This window comes from Xiphophorus maculatus, chromosome 13, assembly GCF_002775205.1.
Source record: "Xiphophorus maculatus strain JP 163 A chromosome 13, X_maculatus-5.0-male, whole genome shotgun sequence".
In the NCBI taxonomy this organism is placed as follows: domain Eukaryota; kingdom Metazoa; phylum Chordata; class Actinopteri; order Cyprinodontiformes; family Poeciliidae; genus Xiphophorus; species Xiphophorus maculatus.
The window spans coordinates 17,857,275-17,879,986 of NC_036455.1; the positions used below are offsets into that span (position 1 = coordinate 17,857,275).

Here is a 22,712-nt window from a genome sequence, read left to right on the forward strand (position 1 = left end):
TATTTTTGAAAGGCGGACCTTGTTTATTTGACTTCTATGAGTATGCTTGACTTAAGCGCCCCGCCACAGAAGGTGGAGGAGGAGGGCAATCCCTGCTTTTATTTTTCCTTCCCGACGGCCGCAGTTAAGCTCAAAAACAAACTTGGACCAGACGAGCTTTACGCAAACATTTGCGTTCCTGCGTTCGGCTGCGGCGCAGGGAGGGGAGGCGTGGGGCTCATCAGAGCTTTTTTTTTTCTTCTTTCCTTCTTCATTTCTTCTTTGTTGAGAAAAGGGGAAGGGCTCCGCTAACTGGGGAGAAAAACAGAACAATTGAATATCAAGTTTAGGACGCTGAGAGTGCGCACTTTACGCACGGAGCGCACCGCAGGAAAAAACTCCTGAGATGTTGGATCACCTCGACGGTCTCGCCCTGCTCCAGCGTGTCTCTTATTTCCTTTGTTAGTGTCAGCTCTTCTGAACTCACCGCGAACATGTGTCGTGGCTGAAATACGCCAAACTTTCCAGCGCAAAACAACAACAACAACAGCAGCAGCAGCAGCAGCAACAACAAAACCTGTAAAAGAGACAGGCATGGGGGCCAAGCAGAGCAGCCCCGCTTTGGACAGCAGAACTCGGGCTTACTCCAGCTCAGACCTCCCGTCTGGAAACTCACCGGCGGCGGACGGGTTCGCGGGGTTTAGGTACACAAACGGACCCGACGGCCCGCGGATCCGGTACACGGGCGGAGGGCCCACCAACTCCGGGATGAGGATCCCGACCGGCAGAAGGTCGGGGTCACACCATCAGGGTCTGGATGGCCCAGACGGGGATGAGGGCCAGCTGCCCCCAGAGGCGCACCGGCTGTTCATAGGGTCCTTACCGTCTCACCTGTCCCCTCGCCTGCTGGGAGGTAAGGTCCCCCGAGCACAGATTGCACAACCATAACAAAAACAATCTCTGGAAGACATAGACGGAATCTCACTTATATAGGGGAACTGAATGTGTATCTGTCTGGTACGTCGTTTTGCGTGAATTATTTGATCTTTTTCACTCTAATCTGTACTTTGAGCAACCATACCTCACTGCACAGTTTTTTTTATTTCATGGAGTACAACTGCATTTACTTCCTGTCTTTATAATCGGCTCAACACATCATAGCAGATGTTTTGACACTCTAGCGGCCAACATGAGATTCACGATGCTTAAAGATTTGAGACAAAGTGCTTGGAGCATCATTACCTCTTAATAGAAGTGATCCGTGACGCTTCATTAGTTTCTCACACAAATATTTCCAAACTGCTGAATTTGACTTCCTATTAAGGGAGAGAAAAGGGCTAACTTTGTTACAGCCAGCTGACCTGCTGAGTGGAAGGCAACAGGTGGAGGGGGCAGTGCTGTGTTTAGTCACTCTAGCGTCACATTAAAATAATTTTAAACCATAGGAAAACCAGCCCATTTCGTACCTTTTGGGACTGTTGATGTATTTTTGTGTTGGGGGGAATAATCATAGGTAATTCTTGAGATCTTGAGTTGTTCTGTTCACATAATGATCATCAATACTTGTTTAAAACACATTGAAGAAGTCCTCATCAGTTTGATGAGCCCAACATCAGGCTGGGCTTTGGTAACTATGACAACTTGGGGTGCACCAATCGCAATTTTTTGACCGATCACCAATTTTTAAGAAGTCTAAACTGACAATTTTGATTTCGATCAATGCGCTCTTTGTTTTTGTCTTGAAAGTTGCTAAATGTAGAGACAGAGTTGCGAAGTTAGCAGCAGTGGGGTGACTATTGCTGACCGAACACGTGCGGACATGAGCTGGTGGGCGGAGTCTGTCAGTCAGCCTCTCTCACAACACAGCAAGTAGACAGCAGCTGATTTCCAGACTGCTGCAGAGGAACATTAGGTTGATTTCGGCCAATCGTCCAAAATTAAAGAAATTGGGGCCAATTTATCGGTGCACCCAAAATTACAAGATAACATATATTTTGATCCAAACTATATATATATATAAAAAAGGAAATTAAAATAAAGAAACTCAACTGATGAAAATGTGTTTCAAAAATTGCAAAACACTCGAGTAAAAAGCACGGTTTTTAACTTAAACAAGCAAAATATTGTAAAGCTTGTTGTGTTGCTGGACCTGTTTGTTGTAGAAGTCTGAAATTGGCTTATATTTGATCGGAGAAAAAATGAACCACGTTCTTTTTTTTTTTTAAACCACCTGACCATGCTACTAATATTAGCATTGATTCTTCTTCTGGGAAATGGCCAACATCTCCCCTGTGACTGGCTGTTTTTGTGGCTTTATGTGAAGCCCACGTACTTCCTGCTTAACCACATGTTGTCTCTCATACGGATTGCTAAAGCATATTTTAATTTATTCCTTATTCAAATACTGAGGTCATTTTATTACCTGACACTAGCCATGGAAAAAAAGTAAAGGGAAAAAATCTTCAAAGGGAAAATTTAAGATACAACACAAAATCTCTTTTATTTAAAGACTTTTTTTGCATTCATATTATTTCCGTAGTAGGTAGTACCTCAAAGGTTAGCCACCTTTTTACTCAAAAGCAGATTTGTGTGAAGAAATTTCTTAAGCTTTGCTAAATAGCAGTTTTTTGTTGTTGTTGTTTGAGGAAACATTGACCTACGGCCCACTGAGTCAAACTGTACTGTATTTAAATACGGTAAAAGTCAGAGATCTTCTTTTGGTCTTTCTGAAAGTATTTACAGATATAGTTTCCTAAACTAGTGAGACTTTTTCTACTTTTCTCTTCTTTGTGAAGTCTTCTGGACCCTGGATTTGGATTGGGCCAAAATATTCTGCACTGTTGTTAAAACGTGATTGACAAGAGTCTTTGTTTACCCCAAAACATGGCTAAAAAATTTCTTTTCATCTCGTGAACTCGCTATCTTGTGACCTCTTACTCATAATCATTAGATGTTACGGTTGCAGTCCCGACTGCTTGGTATTTTTCCATTTGACATTCGATACCTGGATCCGTTTAAAAGCCGTATGATGACTGAACCCTTTGTTTAGCCCTCCTGCACATTTATCGTAGCCACAGGTGGCTCTGCCGCCGCTGCGCCGCGTTGCCCTTTGTCGTCCTTCTTCTGCTTCTCCTCTGTTGTGCAAAACAGGCCTGCGCTTTTTTTTTTTTTTTTTTTGTTGCTCTGAGAGGGAAGAGAGCACTATGTAGGTCAACAGATAAGCGCTTCCTGCTGGTTACACATTGCCTGACACGGACACACACAAACACGGAGTGAAACTTGCAGGACGCACTCAAACTTCCTGAATCGGCAGGTTTAGCCATTTCTCCTGAACGAGTGGGAGTCTCCGGATCCCAGCACAACGAAGCGGGAGCGGGGGAGGAAGGCGAGGGAGCTCGCTCTGTAAGGGTCATGGAGCTGAAAGAGGAAACCCTGCTACACTTTTACAAACAAGATCCATAAAAATCAAACTGATCTCTCTCTCTCTCGCTCCACTTTTTTTCGTCTGAAGTTACTGGTAGAGGTAATGAGGAAGTCTAATCTCTGATAAACTAATTTGTAACCTTTGCACCCACCCATGAGAACCATGTGACTTAACGAGTCTCACGCTGACTTTACGGAGTCCCTTATAAACACATGACACATGCATGAGGCAGACACCAGGCGCAGTGACGGCGGGACAAATGCTGCGTTTCTTCTTCTTCTAAAAAGAGGCCAGTCTGTCTCAGGTTGAGCGGCTGTTGGCTTAATAATCTTTGCCTGGAGCAGAACATGGAGGATCGGTCGTGATCCGAAAAGATATCTGATATGTCCTGTACAGTAACTTTTCGACTGGCAGACATTTTGCTACATCTTAATGTATCTTAATGTGAAAATATGTGAAAAAAAAGCGGCACGTAGCATAAGTGAAAACCCCTAAATAAAATTGGATAGAATTTTGATAAGAAAACAAACTTCGGACAACTCACATTATTTAATTTTGTCTAATGTTGCTATGTATTTTAATGATTTGCTGTACTTTTTGTGTAATTTATGATGTTAGCATAATATATTTTTTCCACTGTGTAACATTTGTTTAAAAGTGCTAAATGAAGTATTATTATTATTATTATTATTATTATTATTATTATTATTATTATCAGTAGTAGTGGTAGTATTGGTAGATGTGGAAGAAGAGGATCTGGTCAGTTGAGACCAAATTTTTTTTTTTTTTTTTTTAGCGTCAATGGAAAACACTAAATATTGGTTACCATTAAAGCAGGATAACATAGACGGAAAGACAGATGGATGAAAAAACAGGATCATTTTGGAAGAAATCCTACTAAAGACTTCAAGCAGTGGACGGCGTCCCTAAGTCTAGAGCCAGAATATAACTTGTTTATTTTTATTTTATTTTGTTTGTTTATGTATTTCATAGTCCAAGTCATAGATCTAACACATGCTAAATGTTGCACATCAATCTATAGATAGAGCTACAAACCTGAACATGCTCCTTAGCAGACTGTCATACAACAACAAATCGTCTTCAGCCAGAGGATAAATAAGATGTGCTGTAACACAGACTGCTGCTGGAGACAGCTCCTGCCGTCACCATCAGTAGTGACTCTTTGAAGAGACTTGTATGTTCCTTAGGGGTTACTAAAGTTTCTTTTTTTAATGTTAATTATGGGTCCTAATCTTCTTTTGTACTTTCAGGGTTCCACTGTCCAGTTTGCTCCAAGTTTATGGCAGCAGATGAAATAGAGAAGCACCTGCTCGTGTGCTTCAGCAAAACACGCCTTACCTACAACAGTAAGTTCTGGCGCGGGGGAAGGGAGCGGTTCTGAAAGTTGTTTTCTGTTATGATACAGCAGACGTGACGAGTTTTTCTTTATCTTCCCCTTTCTGCTTTAGAGAGACGCAGAACAATATGTGAGCTGACTTTACTTTTAATCAATGTTTGAGTTTTCTTTAACAGCATCAAAATATTTTCTTCAACATTTGAAGAAACTGATTACTTCTGATTTTGCTTGCATAAGTAACCAGTGCGAGCAAATCAAGGGGTTGAATTACATCCTGACCGTGTTATCGAGTTCTGCTGAGGCCTGATAAGGAGCCATTCATGTGATTCCAGTGTGCTGGAGCATTTGCGAGCCCACAATAACCAATAAGGCACATATATATATTTACTCCCCCACCTCAGACCCGTGACGGTCCAACTTCGATTTGCTGTAGTTGTTCATATTTGTGCTGAAGTGTCAAAAACAACATCTAGAGGGAACAGCGGGGAACCCGGGCCGTAGGGAACTATAAAAAAAGCAGAAGGTGGTTGCAAAAATTATAAAGAAGCATGCTGTTTGTGTGATATTAATATTTTGGCTATGAAGAATAGCAGCTGCATCTCTGTAGGTACCATTAGAGGCCCATAAAACAATCGTTATGATTATCCGGTCAAATTACCGCTAGATGAAAGGTTAGTTGCGCTAAACCTAAAGCAGTAATTATCAATAAATGCTAAAGCACTAATTTCAATTCAAATTTGATCTGCCCTTCCAAGACTAAAACCCTCGAGTACCAATTAAATTTTTATGCTATAATTTACCTTTTCTATAAAGCCCTTAGATTTTGTATTTGTGTTTATATCTTGTTCTCTTTTGAAAACATGAGCATTAACATCGATGTCGTCTTACTGTTTGAAGTATTCTTAACAGTCGATGACCAAAACCTTAATACCGGTGTCGGCTAGCTGTTAGAGAACACTAAAACGATTTATTCATTTAGGGGAAGCGAAGTGTGCTAAACGTTTTTTTTAAAACTAGCAAAAGCGCTAAACGTATAACTAGCTCCGCTACTAGCGGGTTAGTGGAAGTGTGCCCACCACTAGGTATTACACTACCTAGTGCTCACTGGCATGTTACTCATAGAAAGATTTTTATGTGAATTTCCAAAGACACTCACAAGCAGCCCCCCACATGCATCCAGAATGCAAAGCACCGCCAAAAATCCACAGACTCAATTGCACTAATCAACCCTTAAAAGCCAGCTGTCTCTGAATGTAGCCACTAGCTAAAACTGAAATTTCATTTTGTTTAGTCGGTGTCTAGACAACACGGTTTCATTTAGGCAAAAAGTCAACCCAGTGTTGACGCATACAGTTGGATGGGTGCATGATTGTTGACGAAGAACTTTCCCCCCTCTACTCCCTTTCTCTCTTTGAAGATATTTTTTCATTGCAACCCGGTTTGTGGCCTCTGGCTCTTGCAGGCTGGAACTCTGTATCAGTCCTTTGTAGGATATCAATGGTCCTTAAGACCAGAGCGGATCGTCATCTGCATATGTGGAATTTGCACAATACAAACTCAGTCCGTGGAAAAACTCAACAGACAACGCTACGTTTTGACTCGCACATCTAGAAACGCTCAAAATCCAGGTAGCCATCGCTTTGCGTTTGCGGCTTGACACGATTGAAATCGTCAAGAAATTTTACTCTTTGCATTTTTGCCAACCCACAAGAAAGAGATGGAAGAGGAAACTAATACAAACGCGTGACGCAGCTGAATGCCTAAGCAGCGTGCGCAGCACCTGCACGAAGCAACGCACAGGAAAGACGTTTAGAAAACATCAGAAGCAGACGGTTGCCATGTGGAGCATGAGGTGCGGGCCTCTTTCGTCGGCTCGTCGCTGTTTGCCTGAATGCCAGCGGCGGTGGATTCCTCTTTTGTTCTGCGGCGCTGCATTTGCTTATTCGCGCACACACACACACACACACCCACACACACGGTGTCAGTGTGCATGTTGCTGATAAATGTGCAAATCCAGAGCAACTGCTGAACGGCGTCAATCAGCTTATCGTAGCCATGCAGATGTGGAGGATCTGCACAACTGCTGCTCCATTCTTTACCTGCGCTAGACTTTGTACGTAAGAAGAACTTTGTGATGGAGCCTGCCTTTTGTTTCACTCTGGTGAAGCCCACATGCAGTTTGAAAACCTTTTCCTTTTGTATTCTCTGAAAGATAAATCCAAGCTTATTTACAGAATCAGTTACATTTAAATTTAAAAAGGAGTGGAAGAGTTTTATATTAAAAATACTACAATATGCTTAGTAGTTGTGTACCTTGGTATATAAATAGGAGAAAAAAAGGACAGGAGATGATCAGAGGATATTTCTACTTTTAAGCTGACTGAGAAAATTAAGAATAAAAAAAATTAATACTACAATGTGAAGTAAAGCTAAATTTTGTACATGATGGAGCCTGTTTAGAGTCCTTAAAACGATCAGATACAGGCTGTTGCCAAAGTATTGACCTTCATTTCAAATTCTGCTACCTTAAACAAAATACACATGAAAAAAGTCGGACACTGAATTATAGCTTCATCTCTTTCAGAAGAGCTGCTCTTATTATCATTGCTATTTTTAAATTTGTATTAAAAAACAAAAAAGATTGATGGCAGTTAAACTCCAAAACTCAGATTTGTTTTCATGAAACAAAAATATCTAACAAGGTTTATTCTGACTCATTTGATCCAAGATGTGCACTTGGACTAGGCCATTCCGAGACATTTATCTGTTCCCTTGCTATTTTTGGAACTGCTCACATCCTCTTTAATCTGTAAGGAGACAAAATGTGAACGCCAAGAGGTTGATTTGTGTGTTTTTTTATGATGCAAAGTACTTCATTGATTGATTGATTTTTAGTTTTTGCTTTTTGGTGCGTTGTGTAGCTCTGTGCTCAGTTTGCGCGTTTTGTCTCTTTCTCAGAGGACATCCTATCGAGAGACTCCGGGGAATGTACGATCTGCTTAGACGAGCTGGAGCAGGGAGACACCATTGCCAGGCTGCCCTGCCTCTGCATCTACCACAAGGGGTAAAAACACTCAAATATGTGGAAGTGAAAAGAGAGAAAGTGAGTTTGTTTGTTGCAGTGCTCAGTGACCGCATGTTATTAACAGAAAACTGAAGGCCTGGTCCTCTGCTCTTGAATCGAATTCAAAATACTTTCTTAATCTCAAAGGGAAATTAGACATATCTTGTTAGTGTGCCACCCAGTATGCTAACACTTGCGATAGACCATAGTTATCTGGAGCGAGACTCCACTCAACCATACAGACACCCTTTCACTCTGTTACTCATTTACCAATACTGCAAATCAGCTGCTGACTGAATCTAATTAAAGTGACAAAGATTTCCCCAAAACTGATAAACGATTGACGCCTTACGTTTGGTCCCTTTGGACACCTGAGTGAAGTTGGCCCCCCCACCTTCTTCAAATTAGACAAAATTGGTGTCAATCAACTCGGCTACGTTTGTGCTGGTTTGTGCAGCAAAAATTTTCGTTTGTGCCGCTATCATTTTAAAGATATAAAGACATGTTTTTAGAGGTCATCAAAGGTCAACCAGCCCCCCACCTTCTTCAAATCAGACGAAATGGGTGTCAATCAATTCGGCTACGTTTGTGCTGGTTTGTGCAGCAAAGATTTTTGTTTGTGCTGCTATCATTTTAAAGATATTAAGAAATGTTTTAGAGGTCATCAAAGGTCAACCAGCCCTCTTAATATCTTTAAAATGATAGCTGCACAAATGAAAGTCTTTGCTGCACAAACCAGCACAAATGTAGCCGAGTTGATTGACACCCATTTCGTCTGATTTGAAGAAGGTGGGGGGGCTGGTTGACCTTTTGACCTTTACCCTTTCCTTAATATCTTCAAAACCGATGCAGCACAAACAAAAATCTTTGCTGCACAAACCAGCACAAACGTAGCCGAGTTGATTGACACCAATTTTGTCTAATTTGAAGAAGGTGGGGGGGCCAACTTCACTCAGGTCCTTTGGACTCCTTTCAAGATTCTCATTCGACTGTCAGATACCCAACAGAGTCCGGGTCTGTACTGCGTTCACTTACTGTTCCAGGATGAGAATGAGCTGCCCAAAAAATATCTGCTAATTATGAGGAAAGTAGAAAAAGAACGCGCCAGAGATCCTCCATGTTGGTGATCAGAATCAGACCGCCTGTTTTGTCATCTTTCTAATCTTTCATGCTAAGATGGATCGTAAAAGAATGGGAGTGACAACGACATAATTCCCTAGCAACCAAAGCAGTTACTCTGGAGTTTTCAATCACAAGATCCAGAATCGGCCTCTGGAGTAAGAGTCTCCTTATGAACTAGTTTTGTTTCATCTGAACAAGACAAACCGATCGATAAAGTAAAATAGGTTAAATGGAATGAGGGAAGCCAGGATCAAGTGGAAATGTCATTTGGAGTTTATAGTGTCTAAAATATTTTTTCTTGCTGTATCAAACACATGCTGCAGTGAGCGGGAGAAAAAAAAAACTTTCTTGTTGCATAAAATTAGAAGTACATACATACAATGCCTATAACATTATAGTTGCAAATTTCTGTGTACTTTATTGGGATTCTATACAGTAGGAAACTGAAATCTAATGTAAGCTTGTGAACTGAAAAAAAACCATGTTGGTAAAAATTAAAAGATGACTTTAAAGCTAAATTTGCTGGGGGTAAGGATCATTTTGGACATAGACTCTGAAGAGTGTTTAGATTATCCTAGACATGTTTGTGCTTCACGCACTTCAAACAGATATTTTTAAGGTTGTCTTTCAATAATTACTTACTTATTGCTTTTGTTAAAACATAAATAAATAAATAAACAAATAAATACAATTTTAAATTCCTCCATCAAGTTCACTTCACTTGTTCTATCATATTTGTGGTAGCATAGGCAGAAGATGTGAAAAAACCAACAAATTTTAGGTGTATGATTACTGTTACAGGTGTGTATTAGTGAAGTAAAATGTAAGGACTGAGGACCGGATGTCAGTAATGTTCTTTACTGGTAGCTGACGCTGTGCTCCAGTTACCCTGGTCAGAGAAGGCTGCACTTCAATACGGCGACGTCCATAGACATTGTTCGTGGTACTTGTTACGAACATCATTTTAAGCTTTATTTTCCATAAGCAAAGAGAACATTTAATATGTTCAGTTGAGAGCTGCAGAAGCTACGTGTAACATTGATTTTAGACGCACTCCTACATGCCTGTCTCGTAAGATAAACATGCTTCCACTGAAGCTTGCTGTTGTTGATGCGTGGAGCGGCCATATTGAAATGGCTTTACAAGTTGTAACTGGCGACTGTCGGAGTCGCTCCCAGTTTCTTTTGTGGTAAATTTGATTCTGGAGTCTTGTTCCAGGTGAATTTGTCCAAGCATTACTCAGGCTAGCTAACTAGCTTACTAACCTGAACTGCTAGCAAGGCCTTTCAGGAGTTGAGGAGCAGTTTAGTGTCTTTGTAAAGAGATTCTTAAAGCAAAAGGAATGGCTCGGTTTGTAATTCCAATTTTTATTTTTTATTAGGGACAAGATATTAATGACCTCTTCTTTTTTTTATATTGTTTTTTTTCCCCCAGGTGCATAGACGAGTGGTTTCAGGTGAATCGCTCCTGTCCGGAGCATCCCGCCGACTAGGAGCTGCAGAAGCGCAGCTTCATTCAGCAGTTCATCGCCGAGGCCGACTGTGCACCCTGACCTTATCCCAACAGCTGCCTGGTCCAGTGAAACGGCACACTTTTCCTCAGGGTCTGCGGGACGTTACGACACGCAGGATTCCTCTTATTGCCTCACCGAACACCGATGGACTTTGGATGTGTTTCTCTACTATGCTGCGATGTTGCAAGAGCCACAATCGGAGACGTCTTCTTCTTCTTCTTCTCTCCGATTTCCGTGAATTTTCCTAATCGCCATCTGCCGGCCTGAAGTGGATGAGCGCAAGCTGGGTTCTGATCAAGACAGTTGTGTGGGTCAGGGTGCGGCTTTGCAGCAGTGGACCTGGATCCAACGGGGTGGAAGGAGGTTTCGGCTTGGTGGCAGAATGTTGATGTTGTGCAATATGAAAATTAGCCAAACAGAATTTCAAGCGAAGCGTATATATGCTTTAAGGGATTGATTGCTGTGTTGATGCTAGTCAGTGAGTAGGTCCAATTTATTATTATTGTTTGGCTACCGGTGTCCTTTGTTAAACAATCATGTCTCCTAAACCAAATTGTCTAACATGAGATTGTTGCGCTCCATTAATCATGTGACCATTTGGTAGCACAGTGATGTGACTGTGTAGTTGTAGTGTTGAAGCTAAAGAACGGTTCGGACATATCTAATGGTGATTTATACTCGCTCTAAGGAGTGCCATAATGTGCTGCTATGTCATAGACTGGAAAGTTTTCTTTAACCTTTGAGCCTGTCCGTTGTCTGTCGTTCTCTCCTGTTTGTACTGTAATGAATCGCACAACAATAAATGTTTTTATGTTTGTGTCTTTTTTCTGGTGAAAGAACTGTTTTAGGTTTCCGTGTACCATATGCGTTGAATAAAATAAGCCCTTGATTAAAAGACAACGCGGGAGCAAAGGTTCTTTGTCTTTTGAGAGAAGATTTCAAACAGGATAAAATAATTTAGATACTACAATGTATTGGCACAGGTACATTTCCTGGCACCACTGCCTGATAAGACCTAAAAATGATTTCAACGTGTAATCTCACAACAACAAAATTTTAAGTAAGGTGGAAGAAAACCTATTGCACCTTTTTTACTTTTTAGTCTTTTAGAGTCCATATTATGAGGAAATGTAAGAAGTATCAGGACATTTAAATGATAATTATGCCACGAGTGATTTTATTTAAAATAAAAAATGCCTAATTATTTACCCCCCAACGAAAAGAGATTGTTTCAAGTAAATGTTGGATTTCACCAAAAAAGTATTCCTGTTATTGCTAATAAAAGCTGACTTTACTTTTTAAACCTTAAATTTTTACATTTTAAATTGGTTTTATTGCCCAATTTTTAAATATACATCTCTACTGTTTCTTAAATATGCAAAGGTGGGTTTTATCCAGCTGTTTACAGTTTGCCTTATATTAAATTTTAGTGATTTATGTATAATTTGAAAATTTGCCAAAAAATAATATTACAACCAATCACAACTTGGTTGTGATTGGTCACACAATTTCAATGTGTGATCCACATTGAAATTTGAATGTACAGGTTAAGCAGAGTTAAAGTATTCCTGAATGAGTCTATCTTTATCTTTATATTATTGATTAATAATGTTTTTTGCAGCATTTAGATAGAACCGAAATGGTTTTTTTCTACGCCAGTGCTGGCGTTTTACAATTTGTAACTTACTGAAACATTGCTCGTTAAACCTCAATTTTAAAAAAAAATAAAAACGGTTCAACAACTGTTATTAAAAAAATTTTATTAAAAATGTTTTATTAAGAACAATTGTTAATTAAAAAACTGTTTAATAAAACCCTTTTCTGAGTTTGAAAGGGTAAAAATTTGTTATATATATATTTAAAAAAACATGACGTACATAAGTCGCGGCTACCTTGTCGCTAGTTTTATGACGTCATGGCTAGTCCTGGGACGTTTGTTTGACGCGACGAGACGTCCAAGACAGGCAACATTCAACAACAAATAGCTTTTTTAAAAACATTACTGTGTTACTTTACTCGGTAGTTGGGCATTTATTTCGATACATAACACGCACTCGTTCATTTAAGGTGAGTTTTTATATTAATTTGGTCAGAGTTGTGCTTCCTCTAGGGTTTCTTTTCTGTTTCTTCCAGATTTTTCCTCAGCTAACATTACCCAGCGCTAGCTACGTTTAGCTACTCAGACCAGTGCATTGTGTTTGTTTCGTGTCCGTCTGTCTTCCCCCCTCAACCTTAAAACTCGGATGTACTGACCTGCAGGTTGGAAGCCGCTTTCTTTGAATCAAGATGTCGTACATGTTGCCACATCTCCACAATGGCTGGCAGGTGGACCAAGCCATCCTGTCTGAGGAGGACCGAGTCCTGGTCATCCGCTTCGGACACGACTGGGACCCGACGTGTATGAAAATGGACGAGGTTCTTTACAGCATCGCTGAAAAGGTTTGATTAGTTCGTTGGCGTCTTTGCTCTCGCCGGAGCAGCATCCAAAGTTTGCTCCTTAGAATAACCTGCTGCTTTATTGGGTTTTGAAACGGGTTTAACTTCGTGTTGTCAGGTCAAACCCGCTTTTCACTGAACTACACATATTTATGTGAAACATTTCAGTTATTGCTAAATTTAGACGGGTTTTTTTTTGTAACGAGACCCAGTATCACCAGCAGAGGTCGCTGTTTCTTACGGGTTTCTGATTATTAACTTCGGTACTCATCACGTAGTTAACAGCTTACTAGAGATACGCCAGTCAATGTTTTGTGGCCATTTTCTAGACAATTAATTTGTAAACTGGTTTATAAGTACCATTCTTACACAAGGCAATCAACCTCTATTTAAAAGAAACTAAAGGGAAGATGAGATACACAAACTACAAAATCTTTGCTTAGAGGCCATGCTAAACATTTAAAAGTAAAACATTCATTGAGTTTTGATTAGAGATGCACCGATTGCAGTTTTCTGGCTGAAGTTGCTAAAGATCTTTGCAGCGTCAGATAGGATCAGTTTCTCAAGTTTTTTGCGATCTCCCAAAATTGAGGAAATTCGGACAGACTTGTCAGTGCACCCCTAGTTTTTTTAACACCGGCATAGTTGACTTTTACTTTGTGGCTTGTCTTTTTTTTTTTTTTTTCTTCTACCGTTCTGCTGGTTTTGTTGGACACAGTTTGCAATAAACGTTTCTTTCTTTCGCCCAGGTCAAAAACTTTGCGGTCATTTACCTCGTGGACATCACAGAAGTGCCCGATTTCAACAAAATGTACGAGTTGTACGACCCGTGCACCATCATGTTCTTCTTCAGGTAGGTCATTCTCTGGGGGTCAGCGTTTGTGACGCGACGGTTGAATGGACGGACGGTGCGCGGCAACCACGGACACAGATTCCGTCTCCTGGTGTTAAACGATGACGTTTCTGTGTTTCCCAGGAACAAACACATCATGATTGATCTGGGCACCGGTAACAACAACAAGATCAACTGGATCATAGAGGACAAGCAGGAGATGATAGACATTGTTGAAACAGTGTACCGAGGAGCGCGGAAAGGAAGAGGTTTAGTGGTGTCTCCCAAGGATTATTCCACTAAATACAGATATTGATTTTATTTATTTTTTTCCTTTGCCTGCCTCTTTTGTTCAGTGTTTGCCTTTTCCCATTTGATAGTTTGACAACAGAGAGACAGTAAGTAACGGAAAGCGAAACAAAATTGATTTTATTTTTGCTTTGTCGATGAAGGAGGAGAGGATCCTCATCTAGGGTTTTGTTACTGTTTGTTTCATGTTTTTCCACCATTTCATGAATATTAGGTTGTGTCCTGTGTTTTTCGAAATCTTATTTCTGTGAAATAAGAGTAAAACAGATCAGACGCGTTGTATATGGCCTCTTATTTGACTGTTGTAAAAAATATGAATTTCTACTTTAAAACACTTTCAGTCTGCTGATTTTTTTATTTGCTTAAAATGAGTTTAAAACTGCAGTATGTAGAATGGAATATGATGTCAAAGAAGCAAGAGCAGGTCTTAAGTTTTTATAAGATTTAAAGTTATGCTAATTAAAGAGAAATGGACAGATGTAACTTTAAAGGATACAATCATGCACATTCTGCTTTCATACTACTCACTTTGATTTTATTTCCTTTTTTATCTTACAGACAAGTTTTTTTTGTATTGTTTCACAGGTAAGTCTCAATAAATTAGAATACAATTTAGAAGTTTATTTCAATTTTTCATTTTGAAAGTGTAACTTGTATAGCTTCATTACACACACAGTGATATATTTCTAATATTTCATTTTATTTAGATTCAGAGATGAGGCCAAAGTTCAGTTTCTCAAAAAATTTGTTACACTAGACAATTATGAGAATATCTAACACAGAGATGTTGGTGTATTGAATTATATGACCATGTTTTAAATTGCCTGCATACGTTTCCATAAAATAATAAAACTAGCTAATAGTTTTCAGCCTTGTGATATAAAGGGACTGAATAAAAAGGTATCACTAGTGTCACCAGTTTCTTTGTTTTCAGAAAGCAGATATTGCATTAGAACAAAGAAAATAACTTTCAGAACTAATAGCTTCTATTGCCTTTACATTATTAAAACGCATATTTCAGTGCATTTATCTGAGCACAACCATGTTGCCTTTTACAAATTTATCTCAACAGAAATACTTAGGAGCTTTGAAACACCTGCTCAAAAAGTCACCACTAGACGGAGCCAGAGTACTGAACAGTCTAGATTTGATCTAAGACGGTCGCTTAATGCTGATAAATGAACCAATCTGGCTTTTCTTGATCGGTGAGGATTTCTGTTTTTCTTCGAGGTCTGTTCTGCCGATTTTGATTTTTGAAAGATTCTCTTTCTATACTTTACCGTTACAGGTTCGTTAATGGAGGTTGCTTGGATTCTTTTGGAAGATGCGAGACCTTCCCCATTTATGGTTAAAACACTTTTCGCGTAACCTAAGTTACAGAAATTAAGTCTATCTTCTACTCCATGAGAAACAATTAGAGAAAACAACCATAGTTCCTCCCTCAGACAAATTAGGAGGTATAAGATGTAAAAGTCACTGTTTGCGTCTTCACTTTGAGGCTTAGACAAAGTACACTGACCAATGGCCTCATGAGGAGGTGCTGAGGTGGCAGCAGCTACCAGCTGGCAACTGAACAGCGTTTGAGCAGAGGAAAAGAGGCAACCAACTGTTCTGGCTGCTGCAATAACTTGGCTGTAGGCACACCAAGAGACAGCCGCAGCTACAACATGACCTGATAGCTCTAAAGTCTGCACTCTGACCATCAGAAACATGTCTGTAGTAGAAAAGAAGCTCGTATTCTCATGTTTGTCTGTGTGTACGCCATGTTGAGGGCCCACAACAACCCCCTCCAGGCGTCCTGCGTCCTTTCCAGTTACATTAACCCGGAGTCTGGCATGGCTTTGTCTGGCCCGTCCCTGCAGGACTCATGCACACCATTCCTAAGCCGCTGTTTTCATATGGAGCATGGGGCAAAAGGCCGCCGCCATTGGTCCATTATAATTCACATTATCATGCATTGTTATTCCCTATTAGAGTTAATCAGCTCAGCCTCAGGGGAAGCAAGTCCAGACAACTAAGGGATGGTGACTAACTCCAGTCTAGACGTGAGAAGAGGTGAGGTGGGACGTACAGTAAAACACAGCGAGGGGTAAAGACAGACAGAAGAAGAAGAAGCAGCTTTTCCTATGGACGATATGGGGAATATGCACGCTCATATGTTGTAAAGCCGTTTAATCCGTAATCTGGTTTCAACTGATAGTGTTTGAATGAGGGGAGATGATCCGGGCGCCAGGGGGAAGACACACTGGCATCCTGCCATCCCCTGTGTGTCTCTTGCTTTCCAGGTCTGTCACTATCCATGTGGATACTCAGTAAGGGGCGGGGGGAAGGGAACAGGACATTTGCCAGTTTCTGGGACACCGTACCCCCCTTACCTCCCTGCCGACTTCCATACTGGCACTCACACGGATGCATACACAAATAAAGCTTTGACGTTTTGTTTCTACCCAGCAACTGTTTGCTCGGTCTGATCTTAACATACATTAAACATGCTGACTAGTACATATTCACTGCTAGAATCGTTGATTTTTGTCATCTTTCAATCTCCGTTCAGTGTGCCATTTCGGCTTCCTCCCATTAAAGTGGATTTCTCCGGTAGAATTTCAACTGGGCCAATCAGCGAACAGAAGGAGAAGTTGTGAACAATGACGCTAATTTTCGGCACCATTTTAGAGTTGTAGTCTCCCTGTAGTTTTAGCAATGGCAGCGGAGGACGTAAACGAAGCCCTTTCAATTTGCGTCGGCAGGCTGTTTCCGGTAAGTTTCAAAGTGTCGGACTGGCGCCCAAACGATAGCAATTGGGTACAATTTTAAACTTCAACAGAGTCCACCCAAGCAATCGTTTCCCAAAAGCCGAGGGTCCAGACCTTCTGCACGAATCAAAACGGAGAGCAAGTGGCTGGATTTTACCAGACTACGTCTCCAGGGACGAGGCTTTACCCGATTATGCCCCAGTCAGACCCGGCCACATTCTTCTCCATTTGCAGAGCCGACCCAGTTCTTCCTCGTTTTTTGGAACCACCTCGGGGTTTGCACAAGCCGGACCCAGCCACGTATTACGCACAAGTTGAGATGTGGTTGATTGGCCTGTCAACAACACCTCAACCACCATTTTCAATCCACAATGAGAGCTGGTGAGGTAGCAAACTGTATATTGATAATACTACGGTCAAACCTCGAAGTCCAAACCTCTTCATCAATTATGTGGGAAGAGCGCATACGGCGTCAACTGGACACGGAAACTCGCAATGAACAAATATACTGAGAGATTTCTAAGAAACTGGTCCCAGAAGGGTACACGATTATGACGCCATGCTAACCATCAAGTGTGACCAAGAATCATCCTGATACATGATTGTGAGAATAAATACATTTTCATAATTGTCACCAAGTTTGCATTCTAGGCTCTCTGAGAATCTCTTTCAGATTGAAGACAGATTAAATATAACATTTTATTTAGTGAGCCATGATTTTCTTTATACATACTGACACTACCCATGCATGTGAAGAAGCTTTGATGACACATTATCCCTTTAAACTACTACAGCTACTGCAGTAGTTTGGTGATTTAGCTCAAATGGGACACAGACCAATAGTTTTCCTGGTACGTGACCGATGAGCTGGATGAGAGAAAGTGGAAGTAGATGCTGCGTCCCGAACACACACACACACACACCCACACACCCACACACTGTCTGTTAGCTATAAATAACTTAGATGGAACGACGCAGAACACCCTGAAGCTATGGGTCATCCGGCGCATCTAGAAGAGGCCATTAAAGTACGCTGAAATGCTCCGTATGTGAAAGGAAAGGCTGAGATTCTGTGAGGCATGTCACACGACTCGGTGCTCCGCTGAGCGTTTTTAGTAATGAGGACGATGTTGCGCTCATAAAGTGGATTACAGGCTTTTAAAGTCCTATAGAAACATTCTCAGCGCTAAATTCAACAGACAGACGGCTTCTATTTTCAATCAAATGAGGAGGGAGGCACTGTTTAATGGCAAATATGGAGGCTCATGAGGCCTGGCATTGTTTTACTGACCTTCCACTGGATTATTTTTGTGAAGCCCCTTCAACGTTTTCACATTTAATCATATTATAACCACAAAGTTCGCTGTATTTTATTGAAATTTTAGTTGTAAGACTAAGTGAAGTTTTAACCCGAGTAGCTCAAACAAAGACTGAAAGGGGAGCTTCTATTAACAGCAACTCTGATTTAGCTCTGGACTTTGACTGGACCAAAATTGTTGAGTACAAAGTACTTGGAAATAAAAATGACTAAAATCAAGAAATATATATTTTTTAATTGATTTATTTTACTGTTGTTGTTTTTGTTGTGTTTTTTTTTTTTGGAAGAAAATTCATTGTAGATCCAAAACTTATAAAGGATTTTGCACATTTTCTGTACTGAAAGTGTTCAAAATATTTTGGACTCGATGGAGCTAATCTGTTTTCAGTTCTAAGAACAGTTTTAATGAATTCAATTAAGTTTAATAAGTTAAAATAAAGCTAATTTGGTTGCAGCAAAGCCAGCTTGTCTAGTAAAAGTCTCTGGATAGCGGTGACTCTACTCATTGTTGGTTATAAAAACATGAATACTTTGTGTTGTACTTTACATTTTCTATTGTAAAAAAGTAAAGTTGATCATTTTACCCAGATTACAAATTATAGTTCTCTATCTGCATCTGCTGGAAGGGCCAAATTTGTATCATTCTTGAATGAGAGTTGGGGGCCGCACATCATCAATCCAAGGGTCACAATGGGAAACCTCAGGTATAGCCTCATAAGTGGGCAGTGAGAAGTTTATTTTTAAGCTTTTCAGGCGTTGGACAGACAGAATGTGAAATAGGATATTTACAGTAAATTGCTGCTTCCTGCACTTCTTCTTCTCTGTTCTTGTGTCTGTTCACAGAGGTCCTGTCAGAGGCGCTACCGTCAACGTAAAGTGCTGACCTCATTCCTGCACGGCCTACAACTTCCTCCTCGTCCAGTCAACGTCAACTCTTCTTGCGGGTCACATCCCAGCCTCTTTACGTAACCGACTCCGCCGGGAGCGACATCAAGCCTCGTTCCTGTCTCTTGGCTTTCTAATTACTCCAAGGCGAATGTCAGCTAATAGATTTAGGAATGAGATAGGAGGAGGTGGCTCAGTTTTAGCGTGGAGCTTATCGCCGAATCACTTCTGAATCGAGACGATCTCGGGATTCCACGATGGACTCGTTGGCTGCAGGGCGGGTTTGAGTGAAGAAATCAGAGTAAACAAACCGTCGCCTACAGGCTGGCAGAGATTAGGAAGCAGGGATGTTTGAGGGTGATAATATCCTGAACTAAACACACACACAAACCCTCTGCTTTTAAACCACTCCTCCTCCTCCTCCTCCTCCTCCTCCTCCTCCTCCTCCTCCTCCTCCTTTTCCTCCTCCTCCATACATGCTGAGCAACTTACCAGCTGGGTGGTATGTTTGTTTTCACACCCTGCCCACCCCCCTCCACCAAGTTTTGAGTCCTTCTTGGGGATTTGTGACTAAACGGATTTGCATTCCCAAAAAAGAAAAAAAAAAAAAAAACAATGCCATTCCTCTATAAGCAGTGGAAGCTGAGGGTCCGCCGAGAGAGTCACCAGAACTCAGTGGGGAGGCTTAGGTAAGGAGAGGGGGGCTCCCCGACGTGCTGTACTAACACACGTCACACGAAGGGCCCCTCGCGCCTCGCATTCAGCTGCATCCGAGGTTCGGCTCCTCCATTCAGAAGCTTCAGAGCCAATTAGCACCTTTCCTGTACTCCCAGGCGGGACAGCCCTCCCGCTACAGGGAAGGTGTGATGCTGAGAAATGCTGCAGCTGAACCAACACAGCCAGCGTGCACAGACTCTCATGAATGTAGAAGTGGATTTTGTCTTGTTTTATTTATTTTTTATTCCTTATGAAATATGTTTGAACCATGTAGACGGAGATGGCTGGTCCTTGAAATCTTGCTTCCAGTTTGAAGTGACAATCCAAACCTTTATCACATCTGGCTCACCAGTGTCTTTTTTTTTTTTTTTTAAATCTTCTTAAAATCCTCATGTGGTGTTTTGCAAGCAATTTAAACACATAAACTTAAAAAAGAAACATTTACAAATGCATACAGTCATAGTCAGTAAATTAGAATATATGACTACGTCTCCTTTGTCAGCACAAATTTCTTCCTTTGTCCTAAAGCAAGTTAGTACAAAAAACAAAACACCTGACATAACAATATAAAAACAGGATACAAGACCCTCCCAACTGGTGTGGAGACACCATGGAAGTATCTCCACACCATGGTACTCCCACCACCAGGCCTCACCAGTAATGTGAAGTTCTAGTTTTCTCCACAGTCACCATAGCCCTGTTGACCACTTCTCTGATTAACACTCTCTGTCAGTGTAGGTGGACTTTTATGTCTTCGTGTGGATTCTAGGTTGGGATGATAGAGCGACTGGTTTGAAATTCAGTTCTCTTTCCCACCTAAACCTGCTGCTCCCTGACCTGGCTGCTGTATTCTTTGGTCTTCGTGAAGCTTTTCGTTTCCTAATGTTCCCAAACAAACCTCCCAAGACCTTCGCTGACCACGTAGATTCATGCTGAGATTAGATTTTCTCACGACGCTGGTCACACCGCACCGTGCAGCCCTCCGCACCGAGTCCCACACTCTCACTTCACGAGTCTCGCCAACCTTAACGTTAGGCTTTGTGTATGTAGATGAGCATGTGGGCAGCTGCTGAGCTCAGTGTGAACACCGACGGCATTTGAATTTATGTTTTCAGTGTGGTGTGTTTGGTGTTTGTTAGAGGTATTCGGTCTCTTAAGACCTCAACGTTACATTATGTCAAATGTATCCACCTGCTTCTCATCATCTCAGGTCCCTACATAGTCTTTAAGGGGGGGCGTCCGCTGACAGAAAAGTGGTCGCTCATCTCTCCTCTCTGCCCTTTTCCCCCACTCTTCCTCCCACTTCACCCTGCTGTTCCTGTCGATGTGGTCTCCCCGACCCTGCAACACCCCTGCCGAGCTCGCGCCGTTAGTACAGTCTGCCTGTACTCTCTCCTTATAAGGGCAAAACACATTGACAAAGGCAGAGAGAGGGGGCCATGCCTCCTCAGGCAGGCAGGTAGGGGGACAGTGGATCAAGCAGGAAGAAAACAAGACGTGACGAAGAAGAAGAAGAAGAAGAAGCAGCGACGAAGAAGAAATGATATAGCTGATGGAGTGCAGTGTCAGAAGGCTGGATTAACTCCTGAGAACAAAGAGGATGTTTTATAGGAAAAGGCCAACACTTCATCATCTTTATAGAAAACATCTTTAAAAAAAAAACCTTTTAGAAGCAGGGACCCCAAAACTGTAATGTTTTAATGCACAATATAGATACATCACATGTTAAAAAGCATGTAGTGCTTGCAAATCCCTCAAAAAAGAATCCGTAGCATGATAGTAAAAGTATATTCGCAACGTTATTGTTTTGAATGGCAGTACAGCAAACACACAGTTGATGGTTACAGTGGATATATCTAAATACATTGCCAGCCTGACAAAATCGATGCATACACAGTATTACAGAAAACTTGAAATTGGGGGGGGGATGTTCACTTTCCAACAGAACAAAGCCCCCCGCGAACATAAAGCTGGAGCTACAATGGAACGTTTTTTACAACATGTTTACTAATGACTAACGGCTTAGTCAAAGTCTTGACCTGAAAATTGATATTTACAGATGCTCTCTGTCTTCTGACTCAGTTTGATGCTTTTGATTACGTAAAATGGGAAAAAATGCTGTAATTGGAGAGAAAAAAAGTGGTTTTCAAAGTAATGATTCAGGAGGGGGAGTACATCCTGCAAGCAAAAATGTTCCGATATTTATCTGAAAAGTGTTGATGATCCATCTAGTCCAATCCCAATAAAAAACGTTTCCGTTTCCGATTGTTATGTAACACTTTTGCAAGGCATTGTACCTGTAACATCCTCACTGAAGACATTTAACCGCTGTAGGTAACTGAGGGCAAGAAAGCTTAGGATACTTGGTAACTACAGCATGTTAGAGATGGATACCTCATACTTCTTTATGCATGTTAGAAATTGCTTGTTTCAGCTTCTGCCCATTGAGAACAAGTTTCGGTACTTGGGTCTTTCAGGTTTACTGGCTTCCTGAAAAAGGCACAGAATGTGGTTTTACTTTGACAGTACCTGCAGTCAAAGCAAAAGAGCAAACCACTGTGCACTGGCCACTAGCTTCGTTTCACAAAGGCACTGCCAAAAACTTTTTAAATATCTATTCAAAAAAGTATTTAAAAAGAGTACGTTTGTCCAAGATGTACACTGGACACGTTGCTTTCCCCAATGACCAGCAACCAGGTGTGGATAATAGAAATGACCTTTCTTTACCACAATTATGGAGAAGCAGTTTATGAAAAAAATATCTATTTTACTATGAGAGCTGCAAGGTATAACAGATGTTAGCTCCGTTTCCCTGCAGCAGAAATGCTCCCAGTTCCAATCCCAGCCTTAATGTCTGTAGTCACCTGCATGACTTTGCTGTTCATTTGTGGTTCCAGAAATAGATATATTAAGTTGACGAGCCAATCTAAATCAACACTATGTGTGTAAAGAGTAGTCTTGAGGTGTCACCTGATCAGAGAGTACCCTATGTCTCTCCCATTC

At 41.1% G+C, this 22,712-nt stretch overlaps 2 protein-coding genes across 2 annotated transcripts; both read left to right on the forward strand.

Moving 5' to 3' along the window:
- Nucleotides 1-56: 56 nt before the first annotated feature.
- Nucleotides 57-11,360, forward strand: LOC102236280 (E3 ubiquitin-protein ligase znrf2). Its single transcript, XM_014473751.2, has 4 exons — nt 57-892; nt 4,675-4,770; nt 7,719-7,824; nt 10,381-11,360. The coding sequence occupies exons 1-4, from the start codon at nt 574-576 to the stop codon at nt 10,436-10,438; spliced, it is 579 nt and encodes a 192-aa protein (XP_014329237.1). The 5' UTR covers nt 57-573; the 3' UTR covers nt 10,439-11,360.
- A 1,005-nt stretch (nt 11,361-12,365) lies between these two features.
- Nucleotides 12,366-14,370, forward strand: txnl4a (thioredoxin like 4A). Its single transcript, XM_005812191.3, has 4 exons — nt 12,366-12,526; nt 12,719-12,898; nt 13,645-13,748; nt 13,872-14,370. The coding sequence occupies exons 2-4, from the start codon at nt 12,746-12,748 to the stop codon at nt 14,041-14,043; spliced, it is 429 nt and encodes a 142-aa protein (XP_005812248.1). The 5' UTR covers nt 12,366-12,526; nt 12,719-12,745; the 3' UTR covers nt 14,044-14,370.
- The last annotated feature ends 8,342 nt before the right edge of the window (nt 14,371-22,712 follow it).

Bases quoted from the DNA above. Each gene is read 5' to 3' on its own strand.
- LOC102236280 (XM_014473751.2), top strand. From the start codon at position 574: ATGGGGGCCAAGCAGAGCAGCCCCGCTTTGGACAGCAGAACTCGGGCT. The intron at 893-4,674 runs GTAAGGTCCCCC...TTGTACTTTCAG, and splicing joins GTCCCCTCGCCTGCTGGGAG to GGTTCCACTGTCCAGTTTGC. The intron at 7,825-10,380 runs GTAAAAACACTC...TTTTTCCCCCAG, and splicing joins CTCTGCATCTACCACAAGGG to GTGCATAGACGAGTGGTTTC.
- txnl4a (XM_005812191.3), top strand. From the start codon at position 12,746: ATGTCGTACATGTTGCCACATCTCCACAATGGCTGGCAGGTGGACCAA. The intron at 12,899-13,644 runs GTTTGATTAGTT...TCTTTCGCCCAG, and splicing joins TTTACAGCATCGCTGAAAAG to GTCAAAAACTTTGCGGTCAT. The intron at 13,749-13,871 runs GTAGGTCATTCT...TGTGTTTCCCAG, and splicing joins ACCATCATGTTCTTCTTCAG to GAACAAACACATCATGATTG.